The sequence below is a fragment of the Scleropages formosus genome, chromosome 3 (assembly GCF_900964775.1).
Source record: "Scleropages formosus chromosome 3, fSclFor1.1, whole genome shotgun sequence".
Lineage (NCBI taxonomy): Eukaryota > Metazoa > Chordata > Actinopteri > Osteoglossiformes > Osteoglossidae > Scleropages > Scleropages formosus.
The window spans coordinates 8841279-8861825 of NC_041808.1; the positions used below are offsets into that span (position 1 = coordinate 8841279).

Here is a 20547-nt window from a genome sequence, read left to right on the forward strand (position 1 = left end):
TATGGGCTTTTCTGGACAACCAGAATTTAAGTGGCTGTTTTCGAACAAGGCCATGTGAACCCTGCACCTCCTTCATCCTATGCTGTTTTAGGCGATTTAAGGATCCGCTGCACCTCTGACTGCAGGGCATCCCCAAGTTCACTTTCCCCTTCAGCGGATAAAATAAACAAACATCTTCTCCGAGGACATGTGGTAACACTCCACCTGCTGGTCAACATGGCACACTGCACACTCACGAACAACCAATAATGGTGTTTAAATACGGTAATTTTCCCACAATCCTCTGCTGCATCATCCCAACGTTTCAGGTTGAAACTGCAACAAGTCAGCTGGTGTTCATCTTTCTTTAATGTTCATACATAACTCCATTCTTCAGTACATTACAGTAAAAATGTATACATTTGGTTTGTGCAGGAGCCCACGCAGCTTCCTTGTTATTCGGAGAGCAGAGAGGGTGTGGCCCTGGCAGAGCTCTGGATGTTGGTTCTCGGTCTTATTTGATGATGACATGGGGATCAACACACCGAAACAGCTCAGTTGACCTGGTAGCTGTATGAACTGAACCAGGACACACAAAAAAGCTGCAGGAGTAGCTCATGGAGCTCTTTTCAAAGCCCCAGCCGAAAAGAGCACAGTGCTTCCTGAAGTAGAGTGGGGACAGAGTGGGTGTCTTGTTGTCCAAGTCCTTTCAGAATCTCCCTGCGAACCCAAACCTTCCATTTATCACACACACCTATACACACACACACACACACACACACTAAAACACATACATACACCTACACACACTTAAAAGCCATGTAGGTCCACTAAAGAAAATTTGTAGCAAGTGAACTATATTTCAGTCAAATATAACCATTTTCTATGTTTGTTTTTTTGGAAAATATAATAATAAAAAAAAAAAAAAAAAAAAAAGTTGTACCGTCGTAATATAACAGATAGAGACTGGTCTCTATTTTCTACTTAATTCTGGTTTGTGCTACATCAACACGCATCGCTTAAAAAAAGAGTTTTAAAACAATTTTTAAGAATGAGAGGATGGTGACTGCTGCTTCTGACAACTCCTATCGACTTCTGAGGGCGTATGGTTCGAGGCACAGGTTCGAGGCCCGGGTTCGAGGTATTTCCGTACACAGGAAGGCTTTCACTTAGACAGGACCTTCTTTATGTGCTCCACCTCCACCTGAACATGAGGCACAAAGACAGGATCAGGGAGAGAACGGAATGGTTTAAAATGCCCCTTCAGAATACTGCGAGTACATTTCCCAGTTTTTGTAGTAAAGTCAGGCAGTAGCCTTATAAAACAAAAACAAAAGTTTCTCCTAAATAGGAGGGATTCAGCAGCTCTGAGGTACAGAGGACGCTCATTCCATCATAGGGGCAACAAAACCGAACAACTTGGCTTCTCATTTTGACGTATGAGAGATTCACTCACAGCACCGGTTCTAAGAGAGACTCGCACACAGCACAGGTCTCTAAGAGAGACTCGCATTACGCCGGCGGTCTCCAAGACAGATTACCGGGGCACCAACCGGCATCCTGTGCGCACTGCTGTACCTGTAGCGACAGACGGATCTTCTTCTCCTCATCCAGTTCGTTCATGAGCTGCTTTATCTCCTTTCTATAAGAAACAGAAGGAGGTTACCCTGGTGGAGAGATGCAAACAAAACACACACACACACACACACACACACACAAACACAGTGTGGTTCACTATCTCCGCCCACCCCTGCCATCGTACTTGTGCTGCATCTTCATTTGCTCCAGCGTGGCCCTCAGGTCCCTCAACTGAGTCCTAAGTTCCTCCAGCGTGGGTGGCTCGCTCCGGGACCGGGGTTCCGAGGGACCCCAGGGGGATGGTGGCACTGCAGGTTTGGGAGGTACGGGCAGCTTGCTCTCGCTGGTCTAAGAGGAAGAAGCAGCTGTTAAGGACGATCAGCCTTATTGTAACACAGGCCTCACACACTGAGCTTCAGCAGCCTGGCCTTTTCCCTACAACAGAGCTTCAACTTCTGCGGCTCCCCCTGCAGGCGGGAGGAAGAATTGCAGGGAAGCGCAGGGAAAACCATGTGAACCTTTTTATCGGCGTCACTGATTTTGGGGACCGAGTCCTGTTCCTCATTCCTCCTCTCTGCGTCATGTTTGTCTCCCTCGCAAGCAACAGAATCCAGGACTTCCAGGTTGGAGAGAGAAGACTGCAGGAAGCAACAGGGATTACAGAGGAGGAGGCATGAGTGAAAACTGCGTAGCGGCTCTCCGTATAACATGCAAACTACAAACTTCTGAAGATACAAATATCATTTACTTTACGGATTAATCTTTGCTTTTTCCTCACCTACTTTTTAAATTTCGGACTGCAGAGCAGCACACAGGACCTGCGTTTAGCCTCCAAGCCAACAGATGTCAGTAAAGAACACCCAAACGAAACAGGAGCGCAACCACCTTAATTCAACTCACTTCCACAGTGTTCACAGTTCCCGTCTGGTGTTTCCGAGCGTCCGCGATCAATAACACAATGAGGAATGTTGCAATTGCTTATGGGAAGAATGGGTCAACAATCCGCAACGAACAGGAGATGGTCGAGACGCAGGATTGTTTTTATTTTAGTCTTATAAAATTAGTTTTGAGCATGACATTAAAGTTTGACAAAGTACTTTTATCCGTCACAGGTACAAAGGAGATGTTTACAGAACCTAACCAGTGAATTGTTTTTCTTGCTTTTTGACTGTGACTCGGTGGTAAAAGTGACTTTGGAGTTATGGACAAAACCAATTATTAACAGACCTTCAATCTCAACTGTGTTCATAACCTGAGGAGCCAGTGAGTGTACGTTTGTGTCCGAGGAATGCGTTTCTTTCTCACCCCCCCACACACAAAGCCCCTTAGCCAACATTCCCAGGCTTCCAAAGACCAGGTGGGAGTTAAATTTATCCAGTAGGCAGGCTGAGGATGGCAGCGACCAGGACAATCTCAAGGCCCTGCCTGGTGGGGAACAGTCCCCTTCCCATGGTCACCCCAAGCTACCGTGCCACATGACCCTGCTTGGGGCCCAGCCCAAGCTCCGTGTCAAGGCTACTCACAGAGGAGGTTTGCGAGCGGGGTCGGCGATCTGTCACACGTGGCCGCGAAGCAGTCGGGTGGTTCAGCTTCTCGCTACAGCTCACGATGGAGTCAAAGTCTTCTACCTCTGGTGAATCCACAGGAAACACGGAGAAGTGAAAAATCCAGCCTGGACCATCCTCCAGGAGACTTCAGCTGCAACACATCCTCCATGTGTTAAACAGTACTGATCGGCAATTATGACATGAATATGCATTTATATTTTTTGGCACCAACTACAGGAAGGGCTCTACTGCGCCCACACACACACACACACACACACACACACCTCAACAATAAGCATAAACACACCGACACAAAACACACGCACACAAAAAATGACAAACAATACGGGTGAAACGTGGGCGTGGCAGCGACGTCAAGAGGGAGGAGCCACAGTACCCGCGGTGAGGGCGGAGCTGTAGTTGCCCATAGCGACAGAACGTTAGGAGCCACGCGGAGTCACGAGGTGCGAAAGCGAGCAGAAAGGCACGAAAAGAAAGGAAGGTCTGAAAAGAAGTAGAGAGGAGACGGTCAGCGCCATCGGACGCCTGAAGGACACGGGTTTTGCGCCTCCGTGCCGGTTTCCCATTTTCCGCTCTCAGCCGTGACTCAGAGCCAGGAAACCCAACACCGCAGGCAAAGGGTGGGCACGAGGCCCGGGGGAGGGGCAGCCCGGCTCACCAATGTCACCGGGTCGATCGGCACCGCCCTGTTCTGGCAAGGGACAGCCACCTTCCAACCTGCAGGGGACAGAGGGCAGAGAGCGGAGGTCAGAGGAAGAAGAGGGGACGCCGCACGTCCTTGTCTGACCACTACGGCAAACATTTGGAGCTCGACCTCCGTGTTCTTTTCAGTTTGTCTACTGCTGTCAACGCGTCCATGTCAGTACAGAATGCCCATCTATCTATGCCCCAGCCCTGCAGTCCTGTCTGTCCCTCCGTTTGCTGACATTACTGTCTGTCTCTATCCTCCCGCTCGCCTGGTACTGCTCAACCAGCTGCTCCACCCATTTCTGCTGGACAATTCCGGTCATTTTCCCCTGCAGACCCGGCCCCCTTTTGTCCCCATCCTTATACGGGCCGGTCCTCCAGCCAATCGCAGGAGACGCGTCTTCATTCGCTGCAACCGCTGCTACGAACGTTAGGGTCGGTGTGTCACGCAGTCACATTACCAACATCCGTGTTCTCAGTTACAGGTGTTGACAAATGACACAAAAGCGTTTGGGTGTTGAGAAACAACACAGAAAAAACATCCAATGAATGTTTATCTGAATTTTAATTAAAATATAAAAGATGTTGCATTTTTATTAAGGACATATACTGTAAAACTCACTGGATGTCTATATACAACACAGAATTCACTGGACTGCTATTAGCAATATAGTGCCGTGAAAAAGTATTTGCCCCTTCCTGATTTTTTTTTAAATTTTTTTGCATATTTGTCACAGTTAAATGATTGAGATCATCAAACTAATTTTAATATTACACAAAGATAACCCGAGTAAATACAAAATGCAGGTTTTAAATGATGATTTCATTTATTAAGGGAAAAAAGCTGTCCAAACCTACCTGGCCGAATGTGAAAAAGTATTTGCCCCCTAAATCTAAAACTGGTTGTGCCACCCTTGGCGTCAACAACTGCAATCAAGCGTTTGCGATAACTGGCAATGAGTCTTTCACATCGCTGTGGAGGAATTTTGGCCCACTCTTCTTTGCAGAATTGTTTTAATCCAGCCACATTGGAGGATTTTTGAGCATGAACGGCCTGTTTAAGGTCATGCCACAGCATCTCAATCAGATTTAAGTCCAGACTAGGCCACTCCAAAACCTTAATTTTGACTTTTTTTGAGCCATTCAGAGGTGGACTTGCTGGTGTGTTTCGGATCATTGTCCTGCTGCATAACCCAAGTGCGCTTGAGCTTGAGGTCATGACCTGATGGCCGGACATTCTCCTTAAAGATTTTCTGGTAGAGCGCAGAATTCATGGTTCTATCAGTCAAGTCGTCCAGGTCCTGAAGGTGCAAAGCAGCCCCAGACCATCACACTACCACCACCATGTTTGACTGTTAGTATAATGTTCTTTTTATGAAATGCTGTGTTAGTTTTACGCCAGATGTAACGGGACACACACCTTCCAAAAAGTTCAACTTTTGTCTCATCAGTCCACAGAATATTTGCCCAAAAGCCTTGGGGATAATCAAGATGTTTTTTGGCAAATGTGAGACAAGCCTTTGTGTTCTTTTTGGTCAGCAGTGGCTTTCGCCTTGGAACTCTCCCATGGATGCCATTTTTGCCTAGTCTCTTTCTTATTGTTGAATCACGAACACTGACCTTAACTGAGGCAAGTGAGGCCTGCAGTTCTTTAGATGTTGTTCTGGGTTCTTTTATGAGCTCCTGGATGAGTTGTTGTTGCGCTCTTGGAGTAATTTTGGTAGGCCGGCCACTCCTGGGAAGGTTCACCACTGTTCCAAATTTTCTCCATTTTTGGATAACGGCTCTCACCGTGGTTCGCTGGAGTTCCAAAGCCTTAGAAATGGCTTTATAACCCTTTCCAGACTGATACATGTCAATTACTTTGTTTCTTATCTGTTCTTGAATATCTTTAGATCGTGGTATGATGTGTTGCTTTTTGAGATCTTTTTAGATTTTTTAGACAGGTTCTGTTTAAGTGATTTCTTGATTCAACAGGTCTGGCAGTAATCAGGCCTGGGTGTGGCAAGTGAAATTTAACTCAGCTTTCCCAAAAATGTGGTTAATCACAGTTCATGCATAATTTAACAAAAAAAAAAAAAAAAAAAAAAAAAAAAGGGGGGGGGGGGGGAATACTTTTTCACATGGGGCCAGGTAGGTTAGGACAGCTTTTTTCCCTTAATAAATGAAATCATCATTTAAAAACTGCATCTTGTATTTACTCGGGTTATCTTTGTATAATATTAAAATTTGTTTGATGATCTCAGTCATTTAACTGTGACAAATATGCAAAAAAAAAAAAAAAAAAAAAAAAAAAAAACAAAACGGAGGGGGCAAATACTTTTTCACGGCACTGTGTATAAATGTCTCTACATATATACTGGTTATAGAGAACATGCAAAACTGAGTCGATGTTTATGGTCAACACAGAACACACTGGATGTTTATTGGCAATATAAAACACACTAGACGTTTAAACACAGAAATCACACTTGTACTTAAAGGACAAACCTCACCGTGGGTCCAGACAAGTTCAGATTTTGTGGACTAGTCGCTGGGTGGACTTACTGGATTCTGGGGACGGGGGGGCGCTCAGGTCTTTGGGGGGGCTTTGTGGGCAGGAAGGATGGCCGGCCATGCGAGTTGTTTGTTTTCGGGGGGAGTGGTTTCTTCGGAGGAATGGCAGGGGGTCCTGGCTTCAGGATGTCCCCTCGAGTCTTTGTCTCGTCTCCCGCAACTACAGACACAAGCATGGCTGTGACATCATGGGTAGGTGCAGACTATCCACACACACACACACACACACACACACACACACACACACACACACACACACCTTTCTCCTCTCCCCTTTGAGGCAGTGACTCTGGCCGCTCTGGTGGCACCTTCTTGTCCTCAGCCTTGGAGTCTGGGAACAGGAACAGGAACAGGCTGTAGGTCAACAGGAGCAGTTCACCTGGCTCCTCGGGGCATCAGCGGAAGATACCTGAGCGTGTGACCAGAAGGCAGGGCAATGCGGAGTTACCTGTGAGGGGTTTTGTAGCTGATGAGCCCGGTGGCGGTGGCTTCTTAGGCCTCTGCAGAGACGACACAACTTCAGCACCTCAACTTTGAGCAAACGGCCACATGTAAACGCATCACCACCAGCAGGGGGTGCTCACCTCCTTCTCGCCTTCCGCCACCAGCAACTTAACAAAATTGTCAGGGAAGACCCCCCGCCTACCATCCAGCTCGCCGAGCCACCAGCCGGTGTCCGCGCATTCCTACAGGACCGTGCGAGGGGGGTCACAAACCCACCGGGCAAATGCACAAACACACGGGCACACGTGTACAGCACCAGTTACACACACACACACACACACACACACACTCTACGAATAAACACTGACCTTGCTGATGACAGCGACGATGTCGCCCTCCCTGATCGATAGCTCATCCTCATTTTGTGCTTCATATGGAAACAGGACTTTGCAGAATTCATTGGCTGAAAGACAGAGAGGTCATCGTGTCAACGCACCCCTCCCCAGCAAAGCTCTCCCACCCGACGCCACGTCTCCACGGCAACATGCCGTAAACCAGCTCTAGCTCTGTACCATCGCTAAGAATTCGGGACTGAAGAGGAGCACAAACAAGGGTTTATCTAGATCTTCAGGCATGCTTTGCGAATTAAATCTATTATCAGTAACGGCTAGTGCAGTTCAGGGCCATGGTGGTCTAGAGCCTATCCCAGAAGCATCGGGCGTGAGACAGGTATCTTGTACAAATCCGCCGGACTGCAGTAAGAAACCAGAGTGCCACCCACTTTGCCGCCATGCTGACCTCAGGTTAGTTCAAGATACAAGGTCCAGAGCAGCAAAAAGGTGCACGCAGTGCTGCTGTGACACAGTATGTCATGGGAAGAGAGTTAAAAGGCATGCTCTCACCTTTGACCTTTCCATTGATCTCCACCTTAGCACTTTCTTGGGCACTGGTAGCCTGAGAGGGCTTCTTCACCACCTGCTGCTGCTGAGAGACACCGAGGCACAGGGGCGTTATACCTGAGGAGCAGAGGGAGCAGCGTGGACGGGGTGGGGACGTGGTGCTCACCTTCTCGGCTTCACCGTCCAGCTCCATGGAGCGGGGGCGGAGCTTGATGGGCTGGTCCTTGAAGATGTCCCCAAACCCAATGCCACGCACTTTTTTTGGCTGGATCTTGCTGCTCTCCGTGGATTTGGCAGAGCTGGACTCATCCTCCTCGTTCGCAGTCCCCGGGCCGACCTTTACACCTGTAAACACGCACACACAGGCAGTCACTTTCATCTCAGAAGGTCATGACCTCCTAACCTTACTGAGACCACAAGTACTCACTGTTGCTGGCGTCAGTACCGTCCTGCAGGGGTTCAGGGGTGTCCTTTGGAGGGTCCTCGGCCTCATCCAGCTCTTTGGTGAAATTAGAGGGGAACATCCCAATCTTCCCGTTAAGGGAACCCTCCCACCAGCCTTCCTCCACCTGTCCACACACATACCTGTCTCTGCACACCTAATCACGTATCATTACACACACACACACACCATGTGTCTTGTTCGCGCAGTACACATTACCTCTCCTACGATCTCGATGATGTCTCCAACCTTCAGCTCGAGCTCATCATTGTTCTGCGGCGTGTAGCTGAACGCCGCCTTACACCGCCTCTTCCTGGCACTGCCACCTGGAGGCACCACCAGCAGTCAGACATGCTCATAGCAACATCATTGTTTATTCCACTGTCATTTGCCGTGTTCATTAACTAGCACATGAGTCCACAAGAGAAAACGCGAAAACTAGGTGTCTCTCACCAACAATCACACAGTAACACACACAGAGCACTTGCACTCAAACATGAGTGTGTATATGAATCTACTAACATATTTTTGGCTGTGAGAATCTGGGCACACCTGCATGTGTAGACGCATATATTTATGTATACATATTGCATATTTACAGGCATATGGCAGAAGTTACCTTTCTTTTCAGACACAGGATTTCCATCACTGGGGGGCGGCGTTTTCAACTGGTTGCCCTGAGTCACCCGACACCCATCGTCTTTGAGCTCCTATGGAGGAGAATCACCATTAAATCACCACTGTACTACAGACACCCACTGCTGGAATCACACATCGACACAGCTGCACCCCCAACCCCCAAGCAGCTGTTCCAGGACCTCTGACGGTATACAACATATGACTGACATACAGCCCCTAGCGGTGGGGTGAGGTACCACACAGACAGGGGATGCTAAATTGTGCTTGAGTTTTAAATTTTGGACAAGTGAAGTGTAGATTAAGACGGAAGGGGGCGCAGTGGCAGGGCGGGCTTGGCCGGGTCCCGCTCTGTGGGAGGTCTGGGGTTCGAGTCCTGCTTGGGGTGCCTTGCGACAGCCTGGCATTCTATCCTGGGTGTGTCCCCTCCCCATCCAGCCTTGTACCCCGTGTTGCCGCGTTAGACTCCGGTTCGCCTCGGGACAAGCGGTTACAGACAGTGTAGATTAAGACCATTTTCTCTCAAAGACACACTACAGGATTAATGTTTCCTCTTGGGAACTAAGATGAATATATGATGCAAGATAAAGTGTATAAACAGCTGAACAATAGTGGGTTTGTGTGTCAAACACAAATTAAAAAAATGTAGTGTAATTCCACATATCTCTCAAATGAAATGACTCAATTTCCTTTAATGAAACTGAAAATTATGCTATCTCCCAAACAAACATTTTATGAACATTTAGTTAAAATAAAACAATAGTACATTAATAAGTTCCTCTTTTCACTGAATACGAGGAGGGGGGGGGAAAAAGAAAAAAAAAAAAAAAAAAAAAACACTGGCACTCTAAAATGTCATCCTTTCTGTTTAATAATCTGCTCTGAACCAAAAGTGTTAATATAAATATGGATACAAAACATAGGCTTCCCTGATATAATAACTCTCATTCCTGAAAACTGTTTGTGAAATGAATTCTTAAAAAGTCTACCATTTAGCCCAATGTGAAAAATAATGTTCCTAAGCAACAAAAGTTTCACCCACTTTTTCAAACATGCAAAATTCCTGCCTTTAATCTAAAATCTAAGTCAAAAACAAGCCCACAATATCACCTTTAAATCCAAACTTATGATCCACATTTCCAAAATCACATATAACTCATTTGTTCAAATGGTTTTTACTGTCATTCCTCTATGTAGTTCGTATACAGTGGAACGAAATGTCGTTTCCCCGGAGACCATGGTGCAACACAGAACAGAGTACAAGACTGTAAATAAATACACAGGACAGGACGTGGATGCAGACATGGGCTGTGAACCGTAGGCAGTTTCTAGTGTCTGGAGTCAGGCTGGGTTCACTGTTTGACTGTGCCAGGTGAGCGTTGGGAGGCAGCAGGGTGTCGAGTATCTGACTGCCTCAGGGAAGAAACTGTTGCGGAGTCTGCTGGTGGTGGCACGGATGCTCCTGTACCTTCTGCCAGATGGCAAAAGGGCGAAAAGTCCATGAGAGGGGTGAGAGGTGAAGAGACCATGAGAGGGGTCGTCCACAATGTTGTGCTTTGCGGATGCAGCAGTTTTTGTATGAGATGTTGATGGTGGGTAGAGGGACCCCAGTGATCTTTTCAGCTGTTCTTACAACTCGCTGTAGGGTCTTGCGGTTGGAGACTGTGCAGTTCCCGTACCACACGGTGAGGCAGCTGGTCAGGACGCTCTCTATCGTCCCTCTGTAGAAGGTGATGAGGATGGAAGGGGGGAGTTTGGCTCTCTACAGCCTCTGTAGGAAGTGGAGGTGCTGTTGGGTCTTCTTGGCTAGGCAGGTGGTGTTGAGAGTCCAGGAGAGGTTCCCTGCATGTGCACACCAAGAAACTTGGAGCTTTTGACTCTCTCCATAGTTGTTTCGTTAATGTGCAGTGGCGAGTGGTCTACTCGGGTCCTCCTGAAGTCAACTATCATCTCTTTCGTCTGATCAACATTAAGAGATAGATCGTTGTCTCTACAATCTTCTGCGAGTAGTGTCTGCCCCTTTTGCGGTCCCTTCCGCCTCATCATTTAACATTTTCTTATCTTAGTTTCTGCATAGAAACTTCTTTATTTTAAAGCACTTTCAGAAGCTGCTTTTAAAATTAATTGGCGGTATAAAAAGATTAGGACGCAACCTAAGAATTCCCAAAATGTAATTACTATAACTGTAGCACTTGTACTCCTCTCTACTGAGCTACCTGTAAACTATCATTGTGATAAATAGTAAATTCAAATCACACAAACTCATTCAAACTAATATTGTCCTGCAAGTAACTATATTTTATTATAAGTTTTAATCTGATCGAGAAAGCTGTCCTTTGCCCTTTACTTTTTCCAATATCTTAATACTAACAGTTTTTATTGCTTTAGGGCTCCTTTTAATGACGATTTCACAAAATGACAAAAAGTCACAAAATTTCAGACACTTACAAGGAGCCCACAAATAAGAAGAAAGATGCACAGGAGAAGCCACACCAGTTAGTGAGTGAAGAAGGGGGGGCTGTTCATCCTGTGTGGTACCTAACAGCACTAAAGGTCATGTTCTGAACTGAAATTTCTGTTCTCCTTTATCATAAATGTGAGTCGACAGCTTGTTATGCAAATTTTAGGGTAAAAACTGAATGTAAGCGTGAATCCTTCTAACATGAGTACTCCGTGTGCAAGAGAAACCCATTCGTGAAAAATAACATGACACCATGATTGCCGTTGACAGGCCACCGAGCCTTAACCAAAGTCTCAGGACGAGTTTGCAAATGGAGATGTTCTTCAGGGCAGAGTTCTCTGATGGATGTGGTCATGTTTAAAACTAAAAACAGCTTGATGAGTAGGACCGTGGCCTGAAGGGGAAGAGTACAGGAACAAAGAGCCGGAAGCGACTCCCCCCCCCGGCAGTAAATGAAGGAAGGAGTCCTGTTGGGACCGGAAGAAAGGAAGTCTGGACAGAAGGATGACTACTATTCTACACATGTAAGGGGGACCCTGGGGGGCGTTTGGGGCAAATTGCTTCTTTAACGCAGAAGCATATGCAAAAAAAGTGGTTTCAAAACAGGAAACTGAGCTGTGCAGCGACACAAAGAAATCTGAAAAAGAGAAGAAAAAAAAAAAAAAACCTCATTCAGGAAACATCTGCTGGCACAAACAAAGAAGTGCGAAGGAGGGCGCCGCAGATCCACGTGGTTCACGCTCCACGGAAAGGTGGAAAGGTCTGAACGGCTCTACGGCATGCTGAGGAGAACATGACGTGCTCAAGAGCCACAGCGCGTTCAGGAGAACATGGCATCAATGGCTCCTGCTCCAGGCCTCATCAGATCGTGATGCAAAGAGTGTCCAAAACTTCAATAAACCCTCGGTCATGCAAGCGCAAAGGAAAGAGGTCCTTCTCCAAGGTTTCAAAGACACACAGAAACCACTCCTCCCTCCATGGAGGGGGCTGCACTCACAGCAGTTGCCAGGCTTGTGGTCTCCGATGACAACAGATGGGAAGCAGGAGACAGCAACCTGAGAGCAGTGGGTCGGCCCACTGTAACACATCATCAGTAGGGGGAGTCACTAATAGTACGCCTCTGGCACACACCCTTGCGAGACACACCCTACACCTGGAACAGACGGGTTGAATGTTGGGTCGCCACAGAGAGGCGACGCACTCCTCCCTTCGGCAGCTTGGCAACAGCGCCCTGCACATCGCCCTTTATTCCTCACATTCTTCGCTGTCGGAAAGAGAGCTGAAGGCAGCACATTCCACGGAGGTGGCTGGAGAGGCGCTCCACACACACACACACACACACACACACACACACACACACTTTCACAGTGACTCAGGCCGATGTCGCTGACACAGGAAGCAGGCGGGCGTCCCCATCCGCCGCACGGTCATGTCTGCAACAACTGGGTGAAGCGCAGGTTGAGACCATAAAAACTAGAACAGCTGGGGGGGAGGGGAGTGCTGTGCGCTGAGGGTCCATCCAACTTGGGGAATGTGACCTTCACAACGTGGCCAGAAGTGCAGGAAGAAGGGGCCAATGATGGAGTTACCACGGATGGGGGGGGGGGGGGGGAGAAAAAAAAGTCAGCATATCTGTACTGTGACTGGTTGAGTAAATGACCATGTATGGGTCAGCTGAGAGTAGTGGAAAAAAAATTATTGCGTATATTTGTTGAGATTATTGGGGGGAGAAAAATTACCATGTCTGTGTCCATCAAAGTAGGGGGGGGAAGTTCAGCTCTGCTCCAATGTGCATTTAAAAAAAAAATACACACCGCCACGTTTGTGACAGGATTACTGGGACATGCCAGATTCGTCATGTGCATTTTTATGATTTATTGCTGTATTTTTTTGTATGTATCGTTTCCGATAACAGCTGCCAAGAGGAACTTTCCCGCAAATGACTTTTCCATTCCAGCTGCCCGAGCACATGGACCAGGCTCCATCCTGCCTTTAGAGCTGTTGTGCTGTTTTGTCGTTTCCTTTCCGGCTGGTAAATCGAGTCGCAAGATCTCACGGGCGGTTATTTCGGCCAGGCTCCGAACCCAGATCTCCAACATGCCTTCGGTCTCCATCTCTGCGAGCGCAGCAACGGTCCCCATCTTCCCCATTCTGCCCAGTGAGCCTCTGCAACTCAGAATCGCACATCTCCAGCTACGTCTCTTTCTCCTAACGTAATGCACAAATTGTATTTTCTACGAGATGTACGCCGCTTTGGAGAAAAGAGTCTGCTAAAAGAATAAATGTAAAGGGAAACGTAATGCAGCGCTGAGCCTCTGCAACACCAAGCCTCACCATCAATAAGCTTTGGGACTGCTTATCTCTTCTTCAGTAGGGTTAAGGAATGAAGTTGCGGGTGTCGGTGCTGCTTGTATGAGCTCTGTGCTCAAAACTTGCGCACATTCACATTCGTAGCTTTTAATTTGTTAAAAATCTAGGCTGTTTGCTTCCGTTTTTCCATACGACACAAAAAAAAAAACCCCAAAACAAGTGTAAAAAAAAAAATATAAACCATCCATTATAAAGCAACTAATAAGTGGTTGAAAAGCACTAATCTTCCTGCATCTATGAACTGGAGTAGAGCCTGTGTGCGTGCGTGTGTGTGTGTGTCTCACAACATCTAGACTCCCTTGTGCATGTGTGTTTACACTTGGAAACACATCACTTGAGTTACAGTGTGCACACAGAGGGTAAATCAACTGAAATTGGGCGGCAGGTGGCGTAGTCATTACAGCTGCCACCTTTCACGTCAAGCGCTAAGGTACAAATCCCACCTCCTGCTGTAATACCACTGAGTAAGGTGCTTACCCTGAATTGACAGAGTAAGAATTACCCAGCTTTATAAATGAGTGAACCAATGGGTTAAGCAGCTTCACACTGTACCTCATATAAAATAAGTGAATAAATGTGTGATTACCATCATCGTGATCCTTGAGACGGTCTAGATTCTGCAGCTTGGTATCACACAGTGGCCTTGACTCATCCCATGTGTCTGATCTCAAAGTCAGCCTCACTTACCAAAGGTCCGCTCACACTTTGCACGTCTGCGGTGCCCAAGCCGACATTGCGTGAAGGAGCAATTGTCTACTACAACTATGGGGGGGGGGGGTGCAGCGGGTTTGGCCGGGGCCAACACTGTGGTGGGTCGGGGGGTTCGAGTTCTGCTTGGGGTGCCTTGCGATGGACTGGCATCCCGTCCAGTGTGTGTCCCTTCCCCCTCTAGCTTTGTGCCCTGTGTTGCCAGGTTAGGCTCCAGTTCACCGGGACCCCGCTCAGAACAAGTGGTTGTAGACATTGTGTGTGCATAACTATAGGTTAGTCAGTAGAGACTAACACCTAAACCTTCTCAACTCATTACAAGTCTACTGAGGAGCAACAAGAGCCAAGGAAAACTCACACTCAAATGGAGCACGATGGGGCATTGTAGAAGAAGGCAGACAAACAAAACAGATATACCTATCAGCCGAAACATTAAAACCACCTGCCCAATGTTGTATAGGTCCCCCTTGTGCCGCCAAAACCGCACTAACCCATCGAGGCATGGGCTCCACAAGACCTCTGAAAGTGTCCTGTGGTATCTGGCACCAAGACGTCAGCAGCAGATCCTTTACGTCCTGCAAGTTGCGAGGTGGGGCCTCCATGGATCGGACTTGTTTTTCCAGCACATCCCACAGATGCTCGATCGGACTGAGATCTGGGGAGTTTGGAGGCCAAGTCGACACCTTGGATTCTTCGTCATGTTCCTCAAACCACTCCTGAACAGTTTTTGCAGTGTGGCAGGGTCACTGCCATCAAGGAATACCACTGCTATGAAGGGGTGTACGTGGTCTGCAACAATTTTTAGGTAGATGTATGTGTCAAAGTAACACCCGCATGAATGCCAGGACCTAAGGTTTCCGAGCAGAACATTGGCCAGATCATCACACTGCCTCCAGCAGCTTGCCTTCTTTCCATAGTGGAAACTGCTGCCATTTCCACCCCCGATAAACAACGCACAAACACCCGACCGTCCACATGATCTAAAACAAAACGTGATTCATCAGACCAGGCCTTCTTCCATTGCTTCATGATCCAGTTCTGACGCTCACGTGCACATTGTAGGCGCTTCCGGCGGTGGACGAGAGTCAGCATGGGCATTCTGACGGGTCTGTGGCTACGCAGCCCCATACGGAGCAAGCTGTAATCCACTGTGTGTTCTGACACCTTTCCATCATAGCCAGCAGTAAGGTTTTCAGCAATTTGCACTACAGTAGCTCTTCTGTGGGATCGGACCAGATGGGGTAGCCTTCATTCCCCACGTGCATCAATGAGCCTTGGGCGCTCATGACCCTGTCGCCGGTTCACCGGTTTTCCTTCCTTGGACCACTTTTGGTAGATACTAACTCCTGCATATTGGGAACACCCCACAAGACCTCCCGTTTTGGAGATGGCCTGACCCAGTTGTCTAGCCATCACAATTTGGCCCCTGTAAAAGTCGCTCATATCCTTCAGCTTGCCCATTTTTCCTGCTTCCAATGCATCAGATTCAAGAACTGACTGTTCACTTGCTGCCTAATATATCCTACCCCTTGACAGGTGCCAGTATAAAGAGAAAATCAATGTTATTCACTTCACCTTCCAGTGGTTTTTAACGTTTTGGCTGATTGGTGTATATGACAAAGGACTTTGACGTTCTGCATGCAAATAACCTGGGGAAATTGTAGGTTAACGGGATGGTTGCAAGTCACCCCCCTCTCTCTCTTTTACTCACACACACACACACACACACACACACACACACACACACACACACACACACACACAAAGTGAGAAAGGTTAAGAGGACTCACCCTGACAAAGTTGTCTGGGAAGAGGCCCCTGCGGCCCGCCAGCTCCCCTTCCCACCAGCCCCCCTCATCCTTGCGGATGTTGCTGATAATGTCACCGACGGCGATGGTCAACTCATCATCCTGTTGGGCCTTGTAGTCAAACTCCACTATGGCCTCCACTGTGGGGGAGAGGTGGGCAGCAGGTGAGCATGCAAGAAACACAGTGCAGGTCCCCAGAACATGAGAAGATGAGAACACCCAGCAAAGCCATGAACACCGGACCAGTGCAAAACCCAGGAAACCCATCCAGGTGCCCACAACTGTGGGCCAATAAGGGCTCTGACCTTCACTAAGAGCCTAGAACAATGCAGGAGACATCTACAATTGCCTTCCCAGGGCATAGACAAGAAGGAAGCCAGATTAAAAAAAGAATATTTTGATATTTAATACTTTGAAATATTTTCACCATAACAGCAGCATAGACACATTCTCAACCAACAGGAACTTTTCAGAGTCAATTTCCGTAATTTGCCGCTTTTTTCTGAACATGTTTGCCATCGCTCGGTTCAGCGAGCAGCCTGGTTTATCAAGGCAGAAACCCAGGGTCGCATTTGCAGCTTCTTCTATTGGCTATAAGACAAAATATTTCATTTCCTCATGCATTAGGAGAGAGTAAATTCAAAAACGTGATCTTATCTTAACTGCAGTCGACAACAGAGTGGACTATAACATTACACTTTAGAGTACACAAGGCAGGGCCACTAGAGAGTCTGCAGCCAAATGCAAATGAGGAAGCGCTATTAGACTGCAGAAAAGTGCATATGAGGTAGGGCTACTGGAGTCTGCAAACAAATGCAGATGAGGAAGAGCTACTAGACTCTGCAGAAAAATGCAGATGAGGCAGGGCTACTGTAGTTTGCAGTCAAATGCAGACGAGGCAGAGGTACTCGAATCTGCAGAGGAGGCAGGGCTACTAAAGTCTGCAGCTCTGGCTCTGAACCCAGCGCTTCAATGTTTTCAGACATCTTCACCTCATCACAGGGTCAAGCTAAAGAAACAGGTTAAACCTAGCGAAGATCTCCCAGTGAGACACTGATGGATATGAAATATTTCTATAATTTCTGATATGCCTGCAAGGTGGGGACCTTGGAGCCTAAAGTCTTGCTAAGTTTTTAAAGTGATGGGCCCTGCAGCCAAGAATCATCTATTACTCTGTAGAACCACTGCTGATCCAGAAAAAGCAGGAGTCTGGTTGGCACTTGGGGGGGCACGGTGGCACAGTGGGTTTGGCCAGGCCTGCTCTTTGGAGGGTCTGAGGTTCGAGTCCCACTTGGGGTGCCCTGCAACGGACCGGCGTCCCATCCTGGGTGTGTCCCCTCCCCCTCCAGCCTTATGCCCTCTGTTGCCAGGTTAGGCTCCGGTTCCCTGCAACCCTGCATGGGACAAGTTGTTTCAGACCGTGTGTGTGTGTGTGTGTGTGTGTGTGTGTGTGTGGTTGGCACTTAGAGGGGTGCGCTTTATTTAGGAGACATGCATGGGTTTGAGGTGGAAAAGGCTTGTGACTTTATTTACTGGCATCACAGCAGCCACAGCTTCATTTTTACATGGAGAAACAAGCACCGCTATTCATGTCCGGTTCTGACGCGACAAAATTGAAGAGGAACATCACGTCATGTGGTTCACATTTTCTGTCTCTCAGACACACAAACACACCGATGAGCTCAGGGACCGTGTGTAATGTATGCACATGTCCAGTGTTACCCCTGGAGGAATGCTCCTTCTTCCTGTGGCTTTTCCCCACTGTAAACATTCAGAAGGTGACTTTTTAAACCAAAAACACACATTTCGGCCCGTTTCGTTCCCCAACTGTGGGTCATGTAAACACAGAACATCTGGAGTGGTCAAGTAAAGAAAATGCAGCCAGCGCAGAGTATGTACACACCACGCACACTGCTAACAGCGACACGAGGAGCTCACGAGTACATCAGGTATACACACATCTATAGACAGCTGCTTCGGGTTCCTCGGGCCTAAACCCCAGAACTCACCGGTTCCTACAGACTTCCTGGACTCTGCCAGACATGACCTCAGAAACACCCGCAGGCTTGAAACACCTCATTATAGCCATGGTTTTGAGGGAAACCAGAGCAGAGAGCTTTATAATACAAACCCCAAAAACACGGTTTTATACCATGGAGGCACACAACGTGCCAGATGAGGCTCCGCTCCCTGTGTGCCACACGAGGGCCTGTGGTTCTGTCCATTTCCGTTTACCAAGCACCGCTCTCAGATGCCGGCAGTTCTGTCCAGATGAGCACAGAGAGCGGGGCATTTACTTCCTTCTCACAATCTCAGCTGGAAGAGTGATGTGCAGGCACACACGCACACAAAAGTGACATGAAACCTGAAGGCTGAGTATCTACCCTTACCGTGGTAAATCAGTCCCAAAAAAAAAGAGACTCTCACTCAATTCAGTCCATTTCTGCACAGCGCCTCCAGGATCCCTGAGAGCGCCGCCCGCAGGATGTTCAAAAGGAGAACACGAAACAAGCAGCGCAGGTAGCAGCAATGACACACGATTCAAAACAAGGGTGGAGAATCAAAGCCAGAATGCAACTGGAAGGAGGAGGCAACAAATCGGCTAGAGAGAGGAGAAACGCTTCTGGGGCTCCAGCTACCTGCCACCCCTCCTGAGTGTGAGAACTCTACAGAACCAGGAGAAATGGTCATGACAGCAGTGGTCAGGTGATCATCCACACATAACAGATCAGCACCTCTTAGTGACCTCAGGTTCCCTAGGCTATTGCGACATAAATTTTAATTCTATTAAATGTGCAAAAGGGACATGTTTATGGGGAAGAGATAGGAAGATTTAAAGAATTCTTGCTATCCCACGAACCCAACCATGATGATGGCAAAGACTAGAAATGAGGGGCAGATTATTTAGGTGAGTTGGGTGCATTGCAGCCTGCATGATGTGGGGGTGAAATGCACTGCAGCAGCAAAGTGTTTCCGGTACCAGGGTGTGATGCCGCTTAGCTGCTCACTACCACAGAAAAGTGACATGGGGGTTGGGGGGGGGGTCGAACCTTTCTCCTTAATAAACCCCAGCGAACACAGTAACTGTACAATAATGAATAAAAGAAGGTTCAACAATCATGTCATTTGACAGATGACTGTACACAAATGTCCTCTTAAAACGCGTTGGTCAATTTTTCACCGAAGTGGCGTTAAAAAAGACCTCCCGAGGAGAGGAACTGCAAACGTGTCAACATCTTGAATTCATCAGAGCCGCTCCAGCGATACATTGTAACAATCTAATAACCTCAAAGTGTCCGCTCGCTCCGCACGACCGGTAACATCCTCCTCACATTTACGGGTTACACACAGTAAAACACTGCGCAAAAAAACTTACACACACATAATAATATTATGGCATGATGATATAGTTCTTCATCATCATCATGATGATCATGAATTAAGACTTCATGAAGTTCATGATGAACGTTTGTCGACACCGTCTCTCTCCGGGGGAAAGAAATATATAACCGGACAGGCTCTCGTGGAAATAAAACTCACCCATTTGTTTGCTGTGACTCTGGGGGAGTCAGAGTCGAACCCGAGTCCAGGGGAGCTCAGAGGGGGTGCCCACGGGTCCAAACGCGTGCACGTAACGGTACTGGCAGAGAGAGAGTTCACAGATTTCAAACTAGAGGGTCACAAGACAAAATATCCAGTGAGTGACGTCCGGGAAAAAAAAAAAAAGACTAAACTCCGTTACTTAGTTTGCCCCTCGGACGTCATCAGCGCAGGAACGAACGGGACTAAAACTAGCGGTTTACAAAAAAGCGGAGCGCCGATCCGCCACTCCCGGACACTCAGTCACCGCTCATCGCGCTCATCCTTTGTGTCCAGCCGCTTGAAACGCTGTAAACCGGGCCCGAGCCGAGCCGCTGCGCTTCGCTTTGCGCGCTTCAGTGTGTGCGTGTGTGTGGGAGTGCAGGGCGCTATATGCAGCCGCGCGGAGTCTCGCGAGACACGTCAAAATGAACGGGACAATTTTCCGCGACTTTCTTCTCTTAAAATATATATTTTTTTTAAAACTGAAAACACCGATAACGCGTGCAGTTTAAAAATAGAAACGGCCCCACGCGCAGTTGACAAGGTGTCAGTAACTGTTACCACGTTGAGGTTCCACATTAGATTATGACATCATCCACTGTACGTGGAGCTTTACTGTGGTAACAGCTGCTGACACATCGGCTCTCCTGCGCGAGACCTTCAGTTTCATCTACGTTTGGCAGACGATCCTCTCTAACGGGATTCTTAACATTTTAATGCCATGGACTCCACCCCTTCTCAGAATAATACACTTAAATGCATAAAAAAAAGCAGAGGATGTGAAAGAGGAAAGATTAAAATATTACAATTCAATTAATTTTGAAATATT

At 47.6% G+C, this 20547-nt stretch overlaps 1 protein-coding gene across 4 annotated transcripts; it reads right to left on the bottom strand.

The window, feature by feature from the left end:
- Window positions 1–335: 335 nt before the first annotated feature.
- On the bottom strand, window positions 336–20283 carry LOC108923800 (SH3 domain-containing kinase-binding protein 1-like). 4 transcript variants are annotated; one of them, XM_018734768.2, is made up of 18 exons: window positions 19677–20283; window positions 16119–16276; window positions 8773–8863; window positions 8373–8479; window positions 8139–8280; window positions 7878–8056; window positions 7715–7793; window positions 7181–7275; window positions 6953–7054; window positions 6817–6868; window positions 6628–6699; window positions 6360–6528; window positions 3784–3842; window positions 3081–3187; window positions 2076–2195; window positions 1742–1905; window positions 1558–1621; window positions 336–1183 (listed from the first exon to the last, which is right to left on the bottom strand). In XM_018734768.2, exons 1-18 carry the CDS (start codon window positions 19678–19680, stop codon window positions 1145–1147), a joined length of 1803 nt encoding a protein of 600 aa, XP_018590284.2. In that variant the 5' UTR covers window positions 19681–20283; the 3' UTR covers window positions 336–1144. The 4 variants fall into 4 exon arrangements, with proteins under 4 accessions (XP_018590284.2, XP_018590283.2, XP_018590285.2 ...); XM_018734767.2 differs by having other exon boundaries at window positions 7715–7796; XM_018734769.2 differs by lacking the exon at window positions 6953–7054 and having other exon boundaries at window positions 7715–7796.
- Window positions 20284–20547: the final 264 nt, after the last annotated feature.

What these genes read in the sequence shown, in the direction of transcription:
- LOC108923800 (XM_018734767.2), bottom strand. An exon ending in TCCCAGACAACTTTGTCAGG is followed by an intron (nt 8,864 to 16,118) that starts GTGAGTCCTCTT and finishes TCTCCTCCATAG; the next exon opens with GAGCTCAAAGACGATGGGTG. An exon ending in CAAATGAAGATGCAGCACAA is followed by an intron (nt 1,622 to 1,741) that starts GTACGATGGCAG and finishes TGTTTCTTATAG; the next exon opens with AAAGGAGATAAAGCAGCTCA.